Source organism: Mauremys reevesii, linkage group 24 (genome assembly GCF_016161935.1).
Source record: "Mauremys reevesii isolate NIE-2019 linkage group 24, ASM1616193v1, whole genome shotgun sequence".
Classification (NCBI taxonomy): Eukaryota; Metazoa; Chordata; order Testudines; family Geoemydidae; genus Mauremys; species Mauremys reevesii.
Window position 1 is genome coordinate 4,569,814 of NC_052646.1, and position 15,818 is coordinate 4,585,631.

The 15,818-nt window shown below is 52.6% G+C and overlaps 1 protein-coding gene across 2 annotated transcripts in view; it reads right to left on the bottom strand.

The window, feature by feature from the left end:
* The window catches only part of IQGAP3 (IQ motif containing GTPase activating protein 3), a 40,948-nt gene extending 26,731 nt beyond the window's left edge, over positions 1 to 14,217 (bottom strand). For both annotated transcript variants that reach the window (XM_039513104.1, XM_039513103.1), the window contains exons 1-12: positions 14,102 to 14,217; positions 11,920 to 12,007; positions 10,855 to 11,011; positions 8,387 to 8,464; positions 7,551 to 7,627; positions 5,752 to 5,819; positions 4,817 to 4,930; positions 4,018 to 4,196; positions 3,575 to 3,662; positions 1,928 to 2,091; positions 1,545 to 1,632; positions 309 to 472 (exon numbers count right to left, since the gene is read on the bottom strand). In XM_039513104.1, the coding sequence (XP_039369038.1) occupies positions 309 to 472; positions 1,545 to 1,632; positions 1,928 to 2,091; positions 3,575 to 3,662; positions 4,018 to 4,196; positions 4,817 to 4,930; positions 5,752 to 5,819; positions 7,551 to 7,627; positions 8,387 to 8,464; positions 10,855 to 11,011; positions 11,920 to 12,007; positions 14,102 to 14,141 (1,305 nt within the window). In that variant the 5' untranslated portion in view covers positions 14,142 to 14,217. The remainder of the gene's footprint in view (positions 1 to 308; positions 473 to 1,544; positions 1,633 to 1,927; positions 2,092 to 3,574; positions 3,663 to 4,017; positions 4,197 to 4,816; positions 4,931 to 5,751; positions 5,820 to 7,550; positions 7,628 to 8,386; positions 8,465 to 10,854; positions 11,012 to 11,919; positions 12,008 to 14,101) is intronic.
* Positions 14,218 to 15,818: the final 1,601 nt, after the last annotated feature.

Genomic DNA, 15,818 nt, shown 5'->3' on the forward strand with positions numbered 1-15,818 from the left:
GGGAGGGAGAACGGACACACACAACGATGATCCTTTTCTGCCCCCCAATTCCTACAGCACCCAATGTGAATCCATTTACAGTAGGGGAAACTGAGGCACAGAGAGACTTGTCCCATGCTGTCTGTGGCAGAGATTGAACCCAGATTTCCAGAGCACCAGCCCAGGGCTTTTAGCACCAGGCCAATGAGCCGTAGCGATTCCCCCATTGTGAAGGTGGCCCCCAGGATGGCAGCAAAGAGCCGACTGTCCGACAGCCTCTGTCACCGCTCCTCCTCTCCCCAACCCCGGAGACGCCGCCCTCTCCTCACCTGCGGATGGTGTTGCTGTAGCAGAAACAGCTCGTGCTGGTACAGCTGGGCGGCGAAGGGAAACGCCTCGGGCAGCTGGGCCTCGGGGCTCATCAGTTCTCGCGCCGTCTCCGTCGCCTCCCCCCGGCGGATCGAAGCGTTGATGCGGCTCACGGCCTGCCTCACTGCGCGCCCGCGGGACAAAGGAGGCAAATTAACTGCGGGGGGCGGAACTCGGGGCTCAAATCGAGTTCACGCCGCTTGCGCGGGAGCCACCACGCTGCAAAAAAGAACGCTCCAGCGGCACGGAGCGACTGCATCTCCGCCGCGTGGCGAGCTCCAGCTTCCCCCCACCCCGGCCGCTGGAGTCTGTAGCCCGGCTGAACTCGAGCCAGAGAGCTGCGTGTACGGACGGGAGCCGAGTTAGGGGCAGCACTGCTGCGATCCCGCCGGCGAAGACACGGGTCTCCTGGAGCCCCGGCTCTGGGCTACTGAGGAATTGCCCTGCCCGGTTCCATTCAGCGGCGATAATCGTGGGGTGTTGACTTTGGGACAACGGGGGCATCTGATGGCGGAGATCTGGGGCCCAGGCTGCCTGAAATCTGCTTTGCAACCCAGACGCCATGTGCCCCATGCTGACGGTCCGTTAACTCTTCCGTACCACGTGCATTTTGAGCTGCACAGGGGGACTCAGGGCAGGCGTGACACCCTCTGCCCAGGCACAGGACTGGCCCCAGCGGCTCTTTGCTGCCTTGGCAGCAGTGCAGCATTGCAGGGCAGGGGCAGGATGGGTCCATTGGGCCAGGCAAAGTGCCCCCCAAGCAGGGACAGAAGTTAAGGATGGCCCAAGCCCCAGCAGTTCCCAGAGGTGATGCAAGCTACCTCCCTTCTGCCTACCCACTGGTACATGCCCGGCCCCTATAGCAGCCTGGGCATAGCCAGATGCCAAGCGTGACGTTCAGACCCTCTGCGGCTGGGGCACTAAAGCGTTAGCATTTCCGACACACGAGAGGGAGCAAATGCAGCAAGTGAACAGAGACAGGGAGTCCCTGCGGGGCAGGCATCTCTCAACGATTCATTGGCCTCTCTGGCGAGGCGGCCAGCAAAGGTGCCAGTTACAGGGGGGTTGCGGCGTGGGTCACTAGGAACTGGAGCAAGGCCCAGCTGCATCAGGAAGAGGCCGAGAAGCCTGGATCTGGCCTCAGACAGCGACCCTGGCTGTCCCCTTCGCTGCATGGGGGACGTGGCATGACTTACTGGCGTGTTCCTGATCTCCCTTCTCATTGGCTGCGTAGACCCCCGCCTGCACCTCCTCCTGCTCCAGCAGGTCCACGTAGCCCAGCTCCTGCGAGGAGGAAAGCAGCAGGAGCTTGCACACCAGGGAGACCGGCCCAGCCAGCCTGCGCCCCTCCCGGGACCACGCCCGCCATCCCTCCAAGGGAAGCCGCTCACATGCAGATCGGCTGCAGGGCTTCCTGAATGTCCGTGTGTCACAGGAAACCTTTAGAGCCTGGGGCTTTCACTTGATCCAGACCCGACCCAGCACAGGGTGTCTGGACTGCTAGGGCCCGATCCCACAGCATCACCTGCTTCTTGTCCCTGCAATTTTCCTCCCCGCTCCTTCCCCTGCTGGGCCTTACCAGCGCTTTCTGCTCCCGGTCGGTACTCAGCTGATCCAAGTACCAGGCTGCGTTTTCCCGCTGCACACCACGCAGGGCCAGGACGGGATCCTGCAGGGCCCGGCACAGAGCCGGAGGGTCCTGCCTCTCCAGAGCATCGTCCACGTATTCCAGCGCTCCATGCACTAGAAGAGAGGCACGGAGACACCGCTAGAGAGCCACTAGCTTGGGGCGCTTGGTACCATGGAGCCCTGGACTCAGCGTCATTTGGTGAGGGAGGATTTAAAAGGGCAGGGGATCGGCTCAGGATTGGGCTCCACTTACCCAGCAGGCTGGCTTGGAACGTCAGCTGTTCCGTGAACGGTCCTTTGTCGAGGAACCCGTTTTGAAAGGGCTGGTTGATGTGTGTGCAATATGCTAGCTCCATCCTGTCCCCTCATAGCAGCTGGCTCACAGAGAAGAGCCTGCTACTGCTGCCAGCTGATGGAGCGACTCTCTGCCCCCTACTGATGACCCACGAGCTTTGATTTTCTAGCATACCCGCAACGAAAGTTAAAAACCGCTCTTATCAGCAGAGCTCAAAGCTCTTCGCCAAGGAGGGCAGTATCTTGATCCCCATTGTACAAATGGGGAAACTGAGGCACGGGGAGGGGGAGGAGAGTGCCTTCTCCAAGGTCACCCAGCAGTGTGGTGGCAGAGCAGAGACTAGAACCCAGGTCTAAGGCATCCCAGTCTCGTACGCTAACCACTAGGCCACACCCACTGATGGTGGTGCTTTTGACCTCTACTGATGACTAGACCAACATGAGCCTGCCCCAGCTTCAGCCAACAGAGCTGCTCATGCATTAGAGGCTTGTGCTTCAAAAATCCAGAGGTCTGGGGTTCGATACCCGCTACCAGCCACCCACACAGGGGCAATGCATTGTCTACACACGAAAGACAATCCGGAATAAGGTTGTAAATTTAAAGTGGATTAGCTATTCCTGATTAATCCACTTCCAAAACGGAGTTAAACTAATTCACAGTGACCACACAAAAGCCCCATAGGAGCAGGAGGGTTTAGCATTGGCCTGCTAAACCCAGGTTGTGAGGTCAATCCCTGAGGGGGCCATTTAGGGATCTGGGGCAAAATCAGTACTTAGTCCTACTAGTGAAGGCAGGGGGCTGGATTCAATAACCTTTCAAGGTCCCTTCCAGTTCTATGAGAGGTATATCTCCATATATTATTATTTATACAATAAAAGGCACTCATCCTGGATTAGGAGCATCTCCGCCCCTGCAGTCAATCAGGCCTAGCGATTCCCTGGGTAGACAAGCTCTTATAAAGGAGTTTACCCAGGTTACCTGCTTCAGGGATTCCCTTTGTGCCAGGGGAAGTTAGCGAAGGAACCATGTGGAGAACCTCTGGCTGCTCCTGAAATGAAACCCTTTGCCCCATAATGGGGAGGGAGAGATTCCCTGCCTATTGCTCTTGATCAGGACTCTGAAAACAAGTAGTGGGGGCACAGCCTCTGCTCTGAAAAACCCAGCCTGGGTCTCACATGAAACAAAGCCTTTTGGGAGAGCTAGTTAGTGTTGGGCAGATCTCCCACGCCAAGGGGACGTGCTCAGTAAGCAGCATATCTACTCCAGCAGCTCTTGGGTGGGGGGGCACGTTGCTTTGCTCACCGTTGACTTTGTTGATGTTCCCTTGTATTTCCGCCTGAGTCAGACACCGGTCGTAAATATCCTCGCTTTCCGGGCTCTCCTGCAGGTACTGAAGAGGGAAAAGCCACCCACCATTGCACATCTTCACCTAGATGCACCCCGCTTTTCTCCAAATGCACCCCCATATCCACCAGCTCTGCCCACCCAACGTTCCTCCTGTGGCCAGGTCAGCCAGCTTTAGGCCAGCCCTCCACTTGCTTTCCTGGCTGCAGAGAAATCCACCCTGCGTTTGCCCTCGATCCATTTCGAAGACGACTCGAGCCCTGAACTTTAGGTGTCAAAGCGCGAGGAGCCTCCCCTAATCATGATGCACTTCACACCACTGTGGGCCACGTTTAGGATAAGAACCTACCACTACCACCAGGTAACGGAGCTCCTCCTTTCACTGAGTGCTCTGCCCTTACCCGGTTCCTGGCATTGCCAGCTTTCTCCATCTTCACCTGGAACAGCATCTCCTGGTAAACGGCAGCGAGGTTCTCTCGCAAGTTGAGCAGCATGGCGCTGGGATTGTGCAGGGCCGCCATGGTCTGCTCCACCACCCCCCTCTCCACGGCTTCGTTGATGGCGAGGACAGCGGCATGGACTAGACCAGGCGCGGCAAGAGAGAGAGAGAGACAGAAGAGCATCGTGTGGTCAGAGGCTGGAGCGACAGGCTTTGAGACTTTCCATTTATCTGTGGCCCGGATCTACACAGTGACACAGCGTTGCAACTCCTGGCTTTTAGGGGGCTTGAAAAAACAGTCACCAGAACCCACAAACCCTGGGTTAGGCGGTTGCTCTCTATACAATGCAGGGGGAGAGAGGGGCACCTGGGACCGGGATCCACACAAGCCAGCGCGCTAGGCAGGGAGGTGCCTAAGGTAGCTAATGGGAGATGCTGACGGGTCCCACCCCTCTCCCGGACTGGAGGCAAGGTTGTGATCCACAGGCAGGATCCACTCTCCTGGAGTCAGGGGTCTAAGCAGCATGCACCTAACTCTCCCTTGACAACCATTAGCCCTGTGGTTCGCTAACCACTAGGCCACAGCCACTGACGGTGGTGCTCTGCTGACGGCTAGACCAACATGAGCCTGCCCCATAAAGAGGCCAAACACATTCAGGTTTACAGAGCTGGATTAAGACAAAAGACCCCAGGGAGGGACTCCGACAAGCGCCGCTGCAGGAAAAACCACCATCACGCGTTATCCTAGGGAGTAAAATCACCTGCTGCCTCATCCACGGAGAGCTCGCTGGCGAGAATCCCGCCGATCTTGCTGAAGGCTGGCATCTGCAGGCCGTATTTCTCCAGCTCCCGCTTCATGTTGTTAATTTCCTCCTCTGGAACAGAGCAAGCCCAGTCAGCGAGTACACGCCCGTTTGGGCGGGCCCGGCACCACACTCCTGCTGACATTTCTGTGTACCGTGAGGATGGCAAGCAGAGGCCCCAAGCAGGAACGGGCCCCGGGGATGCCAGGCACTGTACAGAGACTGAACCCCCACCCTAAACGGCAGGTGATGTCAATGGACATCAGCAAGTTAATCCGCACCAGGAGCCCCCTATGCGGTGCCACAGGCTTCACTGGAGCTGTACATGTGCACAGGGATCCGGTGCAGGATCAGGGCCATACGGTAAAGAGACATTCAGTGTCCCAAAAGGGAAAAGCTAACGCAGCCAGCAGCAGGATGTGTTTGTGTGTCTAATGTCAACAGGGCTGAATTGGGTACATACATCCCAAATGAGAGAGTGTGGTCCAGTGGGCAGGCCTGGAGTCAGGACACCTGGATTTTATTCCCACCTTTGCCACTGATCTACCCTGTGACCTTGGGCAAGTCACTTCCCCCTACCTGGGCTTCTGTTTTCTCTCCCACACTTTGCCCGTCATGTCTATTTAGACAGTTCAGGGCAGGAACGGTCTCTTAACATGTGTACATACAGCTCCTGGCACAGAGGCTACTGATCTCTTTAGTTAGCTACTGAGATACAAAAAAAAGTCAATTTTCTATCTGAGTTTAAAGAAAGCTCCTTATAAATAAAAAGCCTGCTGAAGCATCCCCTCTGCGGAACAATTCCAGAGATACAAGCAGTAAATACAGATCAGCTAGAGTTAACCAGGAAACCCCCAGAAACTAGCCCAGATTTGTCCTTTACCATCCCATACCTGTAAAGTTCACTTTCCCGTATAAATCCTGGATCTGTGGAGCCAGCCCCAGCTTAAACAAGTATAAACTGAAAATTTAAAACAAACACACTTCATGGATGAATTTAACAATCCAGTTTTTTCCTGACAAACAGTAACACACACACTACAGGGTTTTTAAACCATACAGTAGATGACCCAGTAAGCTCTGTGGTCTGGTCATTAGAACACAGAACTGGGAGATCACAGTTCTGCAATGCCAGCTCTGTGACTGGCTCGCTGTATGACCTCAGGCAAGTCACATCCCTTCCTGGGCCTCAGTTTCCCCATCTGTAAAACAGGGACGATACCCTTTGTAAAGCATAGACACCAGCACTCTGTGACCCAGACTAGCTGTCTGCTGCCTTCCAGAGAGACTGAGGTAGTTGCTTTGACCTTAGAAGTGCTAAATAAACTGGACCCCATCTCCCCCTCCCTCTACCAGTCACATGTGTTCAGTCAGAACCCCCCCTTGGCTTAAAAGAGAGAGGGGGACGCTGTCAGGGTGTTCTCCCCTCAGCTTTGGGATCAGTCCACCCCTCTGCTCTGAAACAGCCCAGACCCAATGGCTTTATGGGCATGGGGCACCCCTCCATGCCCCATATTTTGCGTGGATTATATTTATAACATTTTGTCACGGCATTTAGAGTCTGTGGCAGGCCTCTCTGTGTGCGTTTGAAAACCTAGGCCTAATATTTTCAAACTTGGGTGCCTAAGACTGGGCACCTAGAGAAAATGGCCGGATTGTCAGAGGCACTGAGCACCCCACCCTGCACCCAATGGGAGCTGCAGCAAAATACCTTTGGGGAACAAATTTAAAAAACAAACAAACAGGGGACGTAAGCATAGAATTGGATACCTAAATCCAGTCACGCAGATCCCACAGACACACACACATGCCCTCACTTGATATGCGTGGGAGTCATCTATCAGACATGGCGTTAAACATGCGCATGGGAGTTTAAGGATCGGGACCCAAATCTGAGAATTACTGGCCTCAGGAGATAAACATACAACAGCCACCAGAGGGCGCAAGTATCATTGATTAAAATCCACAGGCAAAAAAACCTCCTCAGTTCCTCTAACTAGGAAATCCACCAAATCCACAGCCATGAAAAACACGTCACGGATCGTGAAATCTGGTCTTGCGTGTGCTTTTACCCTACACTATACAGATTTCACGGGGGAGACCAGCGTTTCTCAAATTGGGGGTTCTGATCCATAAGGGAGTTGCAGAGGGGATTGCAAGGTTATTTTAGGGGAGCCGCGGTATTGCCATGTTTATTTCTACGCTGCCTTCAGAGCTGGGTGGCCAGAGAGCGGTGGCCGGTGGCCAGACGCTCAGCTCTGAAGGCAGTGCCCTGCCAGCAGCAGCGCAGAAGGGTGACAATACCATACCGTGCCAGGCCACCCTTACGTCTGTGCTGCTGCGGGCGGCAGCGCTGCCTTCAGAGCTGGGCTCCCGGCCAGCAGCTGCCCCCTCCTGCTGCCCAAGTCTGAAGGCAGCGGCAGAAGCGGCGGTAGCAGTACCGCAACGCCTCTCCCCTACAATAACCTGGCAACCCCCCTCCCTTCCAACAATTCCTTTTTGGGTCAGGACCCCTACAATTAGAATACTGTGAAATTTCAAATTTAAATAGCTGAAATCATGAAATTTACCATTTTTAAAATCCCGTGACCATGAAATTGACCAAAATGGACCGTGAATTTGGTAGGGCCCTACCTAAAATCCCAGAGACACGCAACCCGTTTACGCGTTACATCCTGGATTTCTCACTCACCTCAGAGCATGAATGCAATAGACCACCCGTGGCATGTTCTTCTTGTCGTAGATGTCTGTTGTCTCCGGGTGAAAGATCTGTTGGCAATACAGACAGCACCCATGTAAGTGCCAATTAGCTTTAACTATTTAGCAGCACACTATAGCCAAGGGGCTAGACATGGGCCGGAGACTCAAAAGACCCGGGTTTGATTCCCCGTTCTGCCCTGACCTACTGGGTGACCTTGACCTGCCTCTCAGTTTTCCCATCTGTAAAATGGTGACAGTGATACCGATCTCCTATGTAAAGTGCTTTGAAGACCTGAAGCTGAGAAGCGCTAGGGATTATCATTACAGTCTTTGCTGACATAGAGGGCCAATGCTGATCCGTGTGGGGAACAGCTTCCACATGGTCCCATGGGGAGAACGTGATTCAACAGACCACTCTGTCGAGCATCTGGCAGGATTTTACAGCCGTCTAGACTTCTACTATTAATGCAGCAACCCCTTAACACCCCCTCCTTCCACGAGTTTCACTCTCGGGTCACTGCAACTCACAGAGGGAGAAGGGATCGCTCATGCAGACCTGACTGCGCCCTAGAAAGTCTTACGCCCCTGCTGGGCAGGAGACAAAAGGAAGGTTCCTTCACGTCCACAGGGTTTCAAATGAAGATTTCATTAGCCTGACCAGCTGCCTTTGACTCCACAAGGTGTTGATGATACACCCGGCTGGGTGGAATCACTCGAGCGGCTCCCGCTTACGCAAAGGGGCTCTGTGTTTTTAATCAAAGCAGAAAGCACGTCTCATCTTTTCCGGGCTCTGCTTTTGGCCCGGACACGCTGATGCTAATACATTACCGTAGGAAGCCCCAGGTGGGCCATGGCCTCGCGCCAGTGGTTGATATTATCCGTGTGTCGAAAATGAAGTCCAGTTGCCTGGGGGAAAAAAAAAAAGGAGGAGAGATTAAACACGGGGTTAGAATGACCCTTCCGTTTTGGGTGTGTTATGCCATTGTTGCCCACTAGGGGGTTTCTTGCGCCTTCCTCCGATGACGCTGGTCCTGGACACCGAACCGAATGCACCAGCTACATCTTGTTCTTCCAAACCCATTTAAGCCAGCCCAGGCCACGAGCAATGCAGCGGTGACCCTGATTAACCGTCAGCTCTGCATGGACGAGGTCTGGAGCGAGCTCTGTCGGAAGCCCACCCCAAAAAAAGATCACCCATCCATCCACCTTTGACGCAGGAGAGGCTGATGCAACGCCAGCGTCATGCGGCGCTCAGCTTACTCATAGACACAGCATAGCAAAGATTTGGCACATGAGCCATTTGAGACCCGCAAGGAAATCAGGCAGGTCTTGCAGCACACACCAGTATCACCACCTAGAATTAAAAGGATTTCTTGTTCACACTGAATCGCATCAATCGAGCGAAGGCCCCAATCCTGCACAGACTTATTTGTTTGTACGTACTGCAGTAGCACATAGGTGCTTCAGCCAAGGACCCATTGTGCTAGGCACGAGACAAACACGCAACAAAAAGAAGATAACAATAGTCCTTACCCGCAAAAAGGGCTTAACTTTAGTCACAGTAAATAACCCATCAAAATCAACCGATCGGTTGCATTGCAGGATCAGAGACTAACGTGTTAATTTCATTTTCTTTTTAAATGTTCTGCTTTTCAAACAATTTTACAAACATTCATATAGGGCCAGATCGGCCAGAGACTCACACACCTGAATAACTCTGCTCACAGGAGTCAAATTAAGCATGTGCTTAAGTCTTTGCAAAACGAGAGCCTTCGTTCATGCAGCAGGGGTAGTTAATCTAAGAGGATACGAACAGATTCAAAAGCATCTACCCAATAAAGATTTTCCCATTGATTTCAGTGGGAACAGGATCGGCCCCTACAGCTCTGGATTCCTTATGTTTTATGCACCATCACATCATGTATCAGAAATAGACACACGGGCTGCATTCATCCAAGACAGTCTTTGATATGTTGGAAATAGAAGGGGACTTCAAAAGGCCCTCAGGGTCTAGAATGAATCACCAACAACCTTTAAAAAGGAGCCTTTTTTCCTGCCTGGATTCCCAGTCACGCTACATGTCTGGAACAACGTGCAGAGATTTAATAACTTAATTTGGAGCAGGGATGGGATGCTTACAAAAGGAGGATGGAACCCACATGCCGCTGTGTCAGCAAATAAATTAATTGCTATAGTAAAATAAATTCCGTTTTAGGTCAAGTATAACCAACCTGTCACACATCCAACACAGGCAGCATCTCACATGCCAGTTCCATACTGTGGCTAAAATGTTGCTGTGTTCAGAGAAACTGAGCGTTTAAGAGAAAGTCATTGGACCTAGCAGAGTGGATTTAGGTTAAACCTATTAGGGCCCTTAATTCTCATTCACACCAATCTCCCCCCGCCCCACCCCCCCGGCTTTTTATAGCACTCTGGCAGTGTAAAGTCTTCTGTGCATGAATGGGTTGAAATTCACCCCTTTACAGAAAGCTAGCAAAAAAGCTGATGTGCTTAAGGTGGGATTTTCATCAGCATTGACTTGCACAGGTGCAGAGTTAAGCCAGCGTGGCAGGCTTTTGAAACTCCCAAGATTCCCAAGATTTTGAAACTTCAAGATTTTAAAGCCCCATTTTGAAGATTTAAGCGGCTCGTTAGCGTTTGCACTGGCCTCTTAGAGGGGTAAATTTCTACCTTATACAAGGGACACAGAGTGACAAGCTGTGGGCACTTGCATCCCCACATGCAGTTATCCAGTTGAGTCCCCTGGCCAGCATTTCTAAAGCTGAGCTCTGAAGGTTTTATTCTGCCACCCATCACCACAGTATTTGAGCATCTAAAAAAAAAAAAAAAAAAAATCTTTGGTGGCGGCACAAGTTTCAACCAGGGAATCTCTTGATCTGAAGAGAAATGGTCTTCTACTGATCTATACCCCCTCTACATGGATTGATAGTGCTACCCAGCACTTTATAGAGCTGGATAGGCACTAATTAACCTTCACAACACCCCCTTTAATTTAGAGGGGGGCGTTATTCAGATTATTAAGTGAACATAGGCTGGTCCGTTTCATTCATGCCTCTCATCAGTTTCACTCCCAGCATTTCCTTCAGAGAGGATCTGGTTTGCACAAGTGCTGAGCAATGGCAGTTCCCATCAGCTCCAGTTCGGAGGTGCCAGCGGTTTAAGTTCTTTGCCCAAAGTGACACAACAAGCCAGGATTGGAACCCAGGTCTCCAAAAGTCCCAATCTCAAACTCCCTCCCTCTAACCCAAGCAAATCCCGTCACCCGACTCCTTTACCTCGTAGCGCGTCTGCTCACGGTCATAAATCTTTTTCAGCGGGACGACGTCTGGTGCAAAGCAGTGTCCCAGCTTGGCGAGGACGACCCCGTTCCGTAAGCTCTCCTCCAGCTCCGTAGGGGAGGCCAGCTCCTCGTTCAAACAAGCCTCCATCCATCTGGAACAAAAGACGGAAAACCGGTTAGGGAGACAGTTGTTTTTACAAGACCAGTACGCTGCTACCACATCAAATGCAGGTCTCCCACCAACCCTACTGGTGTTCCAGACACAGCATAGCCACCGGGTTGGGCTTCAGGATACTGAGATGTGTAACGATGAAAAAAATATTTTGCATCTGTTCAGACAGTGCTTTTTCCTCCTGGGTTTCTGCATTTTACAAACAGGAGGCAGCAAGGCACAGAGGTGGCTTGGCCTGGCCAAGGTAAGTGGAAAATGCAGCAGTCAGGAATCCACTTGTGCCTGAGCCCATGCTCAGAGCCCTTTGCTTCCACTTACTGTTTACTGGTAGTCTAACAACATTGCCTCTGGCTTTTCAGGCCGGCCACCCTTTATTTACAGGCAAAAAGAAGTGTCATATCCCACCCCCCACCTCTTTATATTTCCTATAAAAGCCAGAGTAAAAAAAGGATATTGCTGATCCCTATAAGCCTATCGTGTGTGTGTGTGTGTGTGTGTGTGTGTGTGTGTGTGTGTGTGTGTGTGTGTGTGTGTGTGTGTGTTTTGAAAGACTGTCAGCGAAGACAACCTTGAAGGGTCAGGGTGTGCAAGATTTTCTTTGCTTTATTGTAAGCAGTTTTCAGTTACTCCTCCCCACTCCCCCCCGCCCATTGCCTTTCATGTCCCTTCCCCCTCTCCTAGGGGTCACAACCCACTTGTCAAGAAACACAGATCAGCCCATGCATGCCAGCATTGGGGGGGAAAGGAGTGACTTCAGAAGTCCCAACACCGGTGTTTGATTTAGAAGGCAAAACCTGTTATGCAGGAGACAGTTAAGGTAGGTTAACATAACCCCTACAGGGCCCCTCTCATGAATCAGTCATCCTTCCTATGGGAATGCTCGCTCACCGTTTCGCTTCCTCTAAGCGACAGAGATATTGATAGGCGACATTCTGTCTCCTCTGCTCATCCATCTCGTCGGCGGTGAGACGCTCATCTGGGCAATTCGAGAGAGACGATACCAGGTCAAGCATGGACAAGAGTTTAGGTTTTGTTAAAACAATAATAATAATTAATTAAAATATTTCAATTAAGATTTCAGAAAACTTGGTAAAAATATTCCCAGGATTTCCAATGCCAATGGCCTCTCAACATCTCCTGCGTTGTTTGCTGCACATATTTTGCACCACTGTGCTAATGCACAAGAACCTGAAAGTGAAGTCAACCTGTCTCTTCTCACTGTCCACATTGAAGGAAATGCAAGACAGAACCACAGCATCAGTGGTGAAGGACAATTTTTTAAAACAGTCAGTTGCAATAAACAAATGCGTTTGCCAAAAATCTGAGTTGTTAAATATGTATTTCTAACCACACTCTCCCATTTCAGCTCTTAGATTTATGCAAAATTACTTTTTAATACCAAAAACAGTATGAATTTTATGTTTCGGCGGCCACAGCAGCAGACTCTGCCCCAGCGCCATGTCCTGACTAGATGAGCGTTAGCAGAAATTAAAAGCCACAAACTTCCATTCCCACCATGGAAAACACCAACTGAAGTGACTTCATCTACAGTTATGAATCACAAGCTGGCTGAGGCGATGTTGTAACGTTGATGAAGAGAACAGTTGTACGTTACTAGAGGGGGGATGGACTATCACATGACTTAATAACCCTTTCCATCTAACGGCTATTATGCTCTGGCTGTCTACTTTCTTTTTCACATGTAAACAGATCTGGTTTTCCCTTCCCTCGCTGCATGGCCAGCCAAAAGAGAGAGAGAGCATGCTGGGTTAACAAGTCCCTGTTGTACTCAGTCAATAGGTCATATTTAAAACGTCTTCAGCCAGATTTGTAGTTTTTGCACTCACACACGCCTTGTGTGTTCAAAGCTTCCTAGAGACAAAATCAGACACATACACACTCTCTAAAATCCATATTCCCTAGAAATCTTGCCAGCCCTTCCCTCCCGTCTCCTGCTGTGTATTGGCTACTATCTGAAAGGGCTCTGCCCTCACTGACATCCTACCCACAAAATATTACCCCTACGCTCCTCTCCTTTTGGCCCCGTTACCATAGCATTCAGGCACCTCACAATACTTATTCTCCCATCACCCCCAGGGAGTGATATTGTCCCCATTTTACAGATGGGGAAAACGGAGGCTCAGAGCAACTAAGTGACTTGCCCAAGGTCACACAGGGGGTCTGTTGCAGAGGAAGGAGTTGACTGTGGGTTCCAAAGTGACCACTAGATCATCGCCTGACTCTAAAGGAGAAACAGGAATCACCCAACAAGACCCACAAACTGTGCCCTAACTGGCAACCATCACTCTGTCTGTCCATCCATCTCAGGGCCAGCACTCTTCCCCTCACAGCCAGATTCCTTTGATTGTCCATCCTGGACGCTATTTATCCTGTCGGCCCTCTCAAGCCCTGCCCACACACCACTGGCTGGCTGGCCCAAACCCAGCTCTCTGTCTGATCCCAGCCTGCCTGCCTGTCTGTCTCTCCATCTGGCACCAATCCCTGAGCACCCCAATTATCTGTGCCCTATCTACAGTCCGGTCACTGGCCCCTACCCCACCTGCCCCCTCCTGCATGCCCAGACCTGTCCCTTGTCTGCCCCAGGGTCGGGACCACATATCCCTACACCCATCGGTCCCCCCACCCCATCTCCAACCCATTGTCCGCCCCCACCAGCCACTCCCGGGTGTCTGTCTGTCCGCCCCTTCCACCGCACCCCTTCCTGTCTGCAGCTCCCCACCGCTGCTGTCCATCAGCCTGGCTGCTTGTCCCCTCTCCTACCCTGCCCCACACCAATGTCCGTCTGTCCCTCCCAGCAACCCCCCCCCAGCTCCTGTCCATCAGTCTGTCCCCCAGCCTAGCTGCCCCCTTCCACCGCACCCCTTCCTGTCTGCAGCCCCTCAGTCTGTCCCCCAGCCTGGCTGCCCCCTTCCACCGCACCCCTTCCTGTCTGCAGCCCTCCACTGCTCCCGTCCATCAGCCTGGCTGCTTGCCCCCTCTCCTCCCCTGCCCCACACCAATGTCTGTCCGTCCGTCCCAGCAACCCCCCTGCCCGCCCGGTCTCACTCACAGCCCGTCCGGGCCGGCCCGGACTCCGCCGCCGGCTCCATCGCGCTCCGCCCGGCTCGGCTCCACCCGGCTCGGGAGTCGGGATTTGAATCTCCCGCCGCCTCCAGTCCTCCCCCAGCTGCTCCAGGACACGTGGCTGAGCCGCGGGGCAGGCTGGGGAATGTAGTCCTGGGGGGTGGGCACAGAGGGGGGAGGGGTTTCTTGGGCACTGAGCACTGCCCTGGGAGGTTCCCCTGGACACAGTGGGGTGGGGAGTTACCCTAGACACAGGGGGTTCCGTGGACACAGTGGGGTGGGGAGTTCCCCATGACACAGGGGGTTCCTGGGCACAGTTGGGGGGGTCCTCTGGACAGGGAGGTCCCAGGGCACAGCCTGGGGGTACCCTGGGCATGGGGTACAGCCTGGGGGTGGGGGTAGTTTTGCACTCCCCCCACCCCGGGGCTCATCTGATGCCTGGCTCCACAAACCAGGCTCCACATCTACCCCTTGTCCCCACTGCCCCTCCCTGCCCCATGCACTGCAGCCCATAGGATGTGGGAGGTGGGGAGGGGAGGAGGGTAAGTGCTAGAAAGGGGCAACGAGACCGTCCCAGCCCCCACTCCCAGTAGCCCTGTAGTGTGTAGGGAATGGGGGGGCTGCCACTGCATCTCTCACTGGTGTTTGAGTCCCCTGCAAAACAGCCCTTACATTAGTGGGGAATAGAGACCTCTCTCTCCCCCAGCCTCTGACATCTGCACCCCTAATATAAACCAATAGAGAAGAAGGAGATCTAGTGGCTGGAGCAGGAAGAATAGGCAGCAGGACTCCTGGGTTCTGTCCCCACCAGTGGGAGAAGAGTGGGGTCTTGAAAGTCAGGACTCCTGGATTTTGGGACTGACTCACTATCTGACTGTGGGCAATTCTCTTTCCCTTTCTGTGCCTCAGTTTTCCCATCTGTGAAATGGGAAGGATGAGACGGTATCATAGTCACTGACAATTCTTCAAAGCTGTCAGTAATGCTGCACCCATAGGGGTCATTCAGAAGTTTGCAGGAACATAAGAACATAAGAAAGGCCGTACCGGGTCAGACCAAAGGTCCATCTAGCCCAGTATCTGTCTACCGACAGTGGCCAATGCCAGGTGCCCCAGAGGGAGTGACACAGAACTGAAACATGTGCCCCCTCTGTTCCAAGCACACAGTTCCCTGCCACTTTAACTACAAGAGAATCTTCATTAACTCTTAGCAGTATAGGGCCTGTGACACACAACAGAGCCCTTCTGATTCCACCCAGTAGAGGGCAGCAGACCGCACATGCTAGCCAGTTCCTTGCAGCCTTCACCTACTTCCCAAGGGTGTTGTGAGGTTTAATTAATTAATGACTGAGGCACACAAGTGAGAATGGCAGGGTGTTATGTTCACTCTCTTAATACACCCCAAAGGGCTCCGATGTTGTCAGTGGAGGCAGGTGATTGTGCCGCTTTGTCAGGTTGTTTTGTGCTGTTCATGCAACCATGCCCTGGAACAATGCGGAATGCAGGGCCAGATCCGTCCCTGGGATCACTTCCACTGGAGCCCGGGGAGTTACACCAGGGCTAACTCTGGCCTGTGATTCTCTGCAGCTACTTGGAAAGGGGCATGTCTTCAGCACCTGTCATGCATCATGTCCCGATCTGAATGAGCTGGAGCGAGGAGTTGGCCTCCTTTGTTTTACAAAACACTCTGCAAAAGCCACTGATGA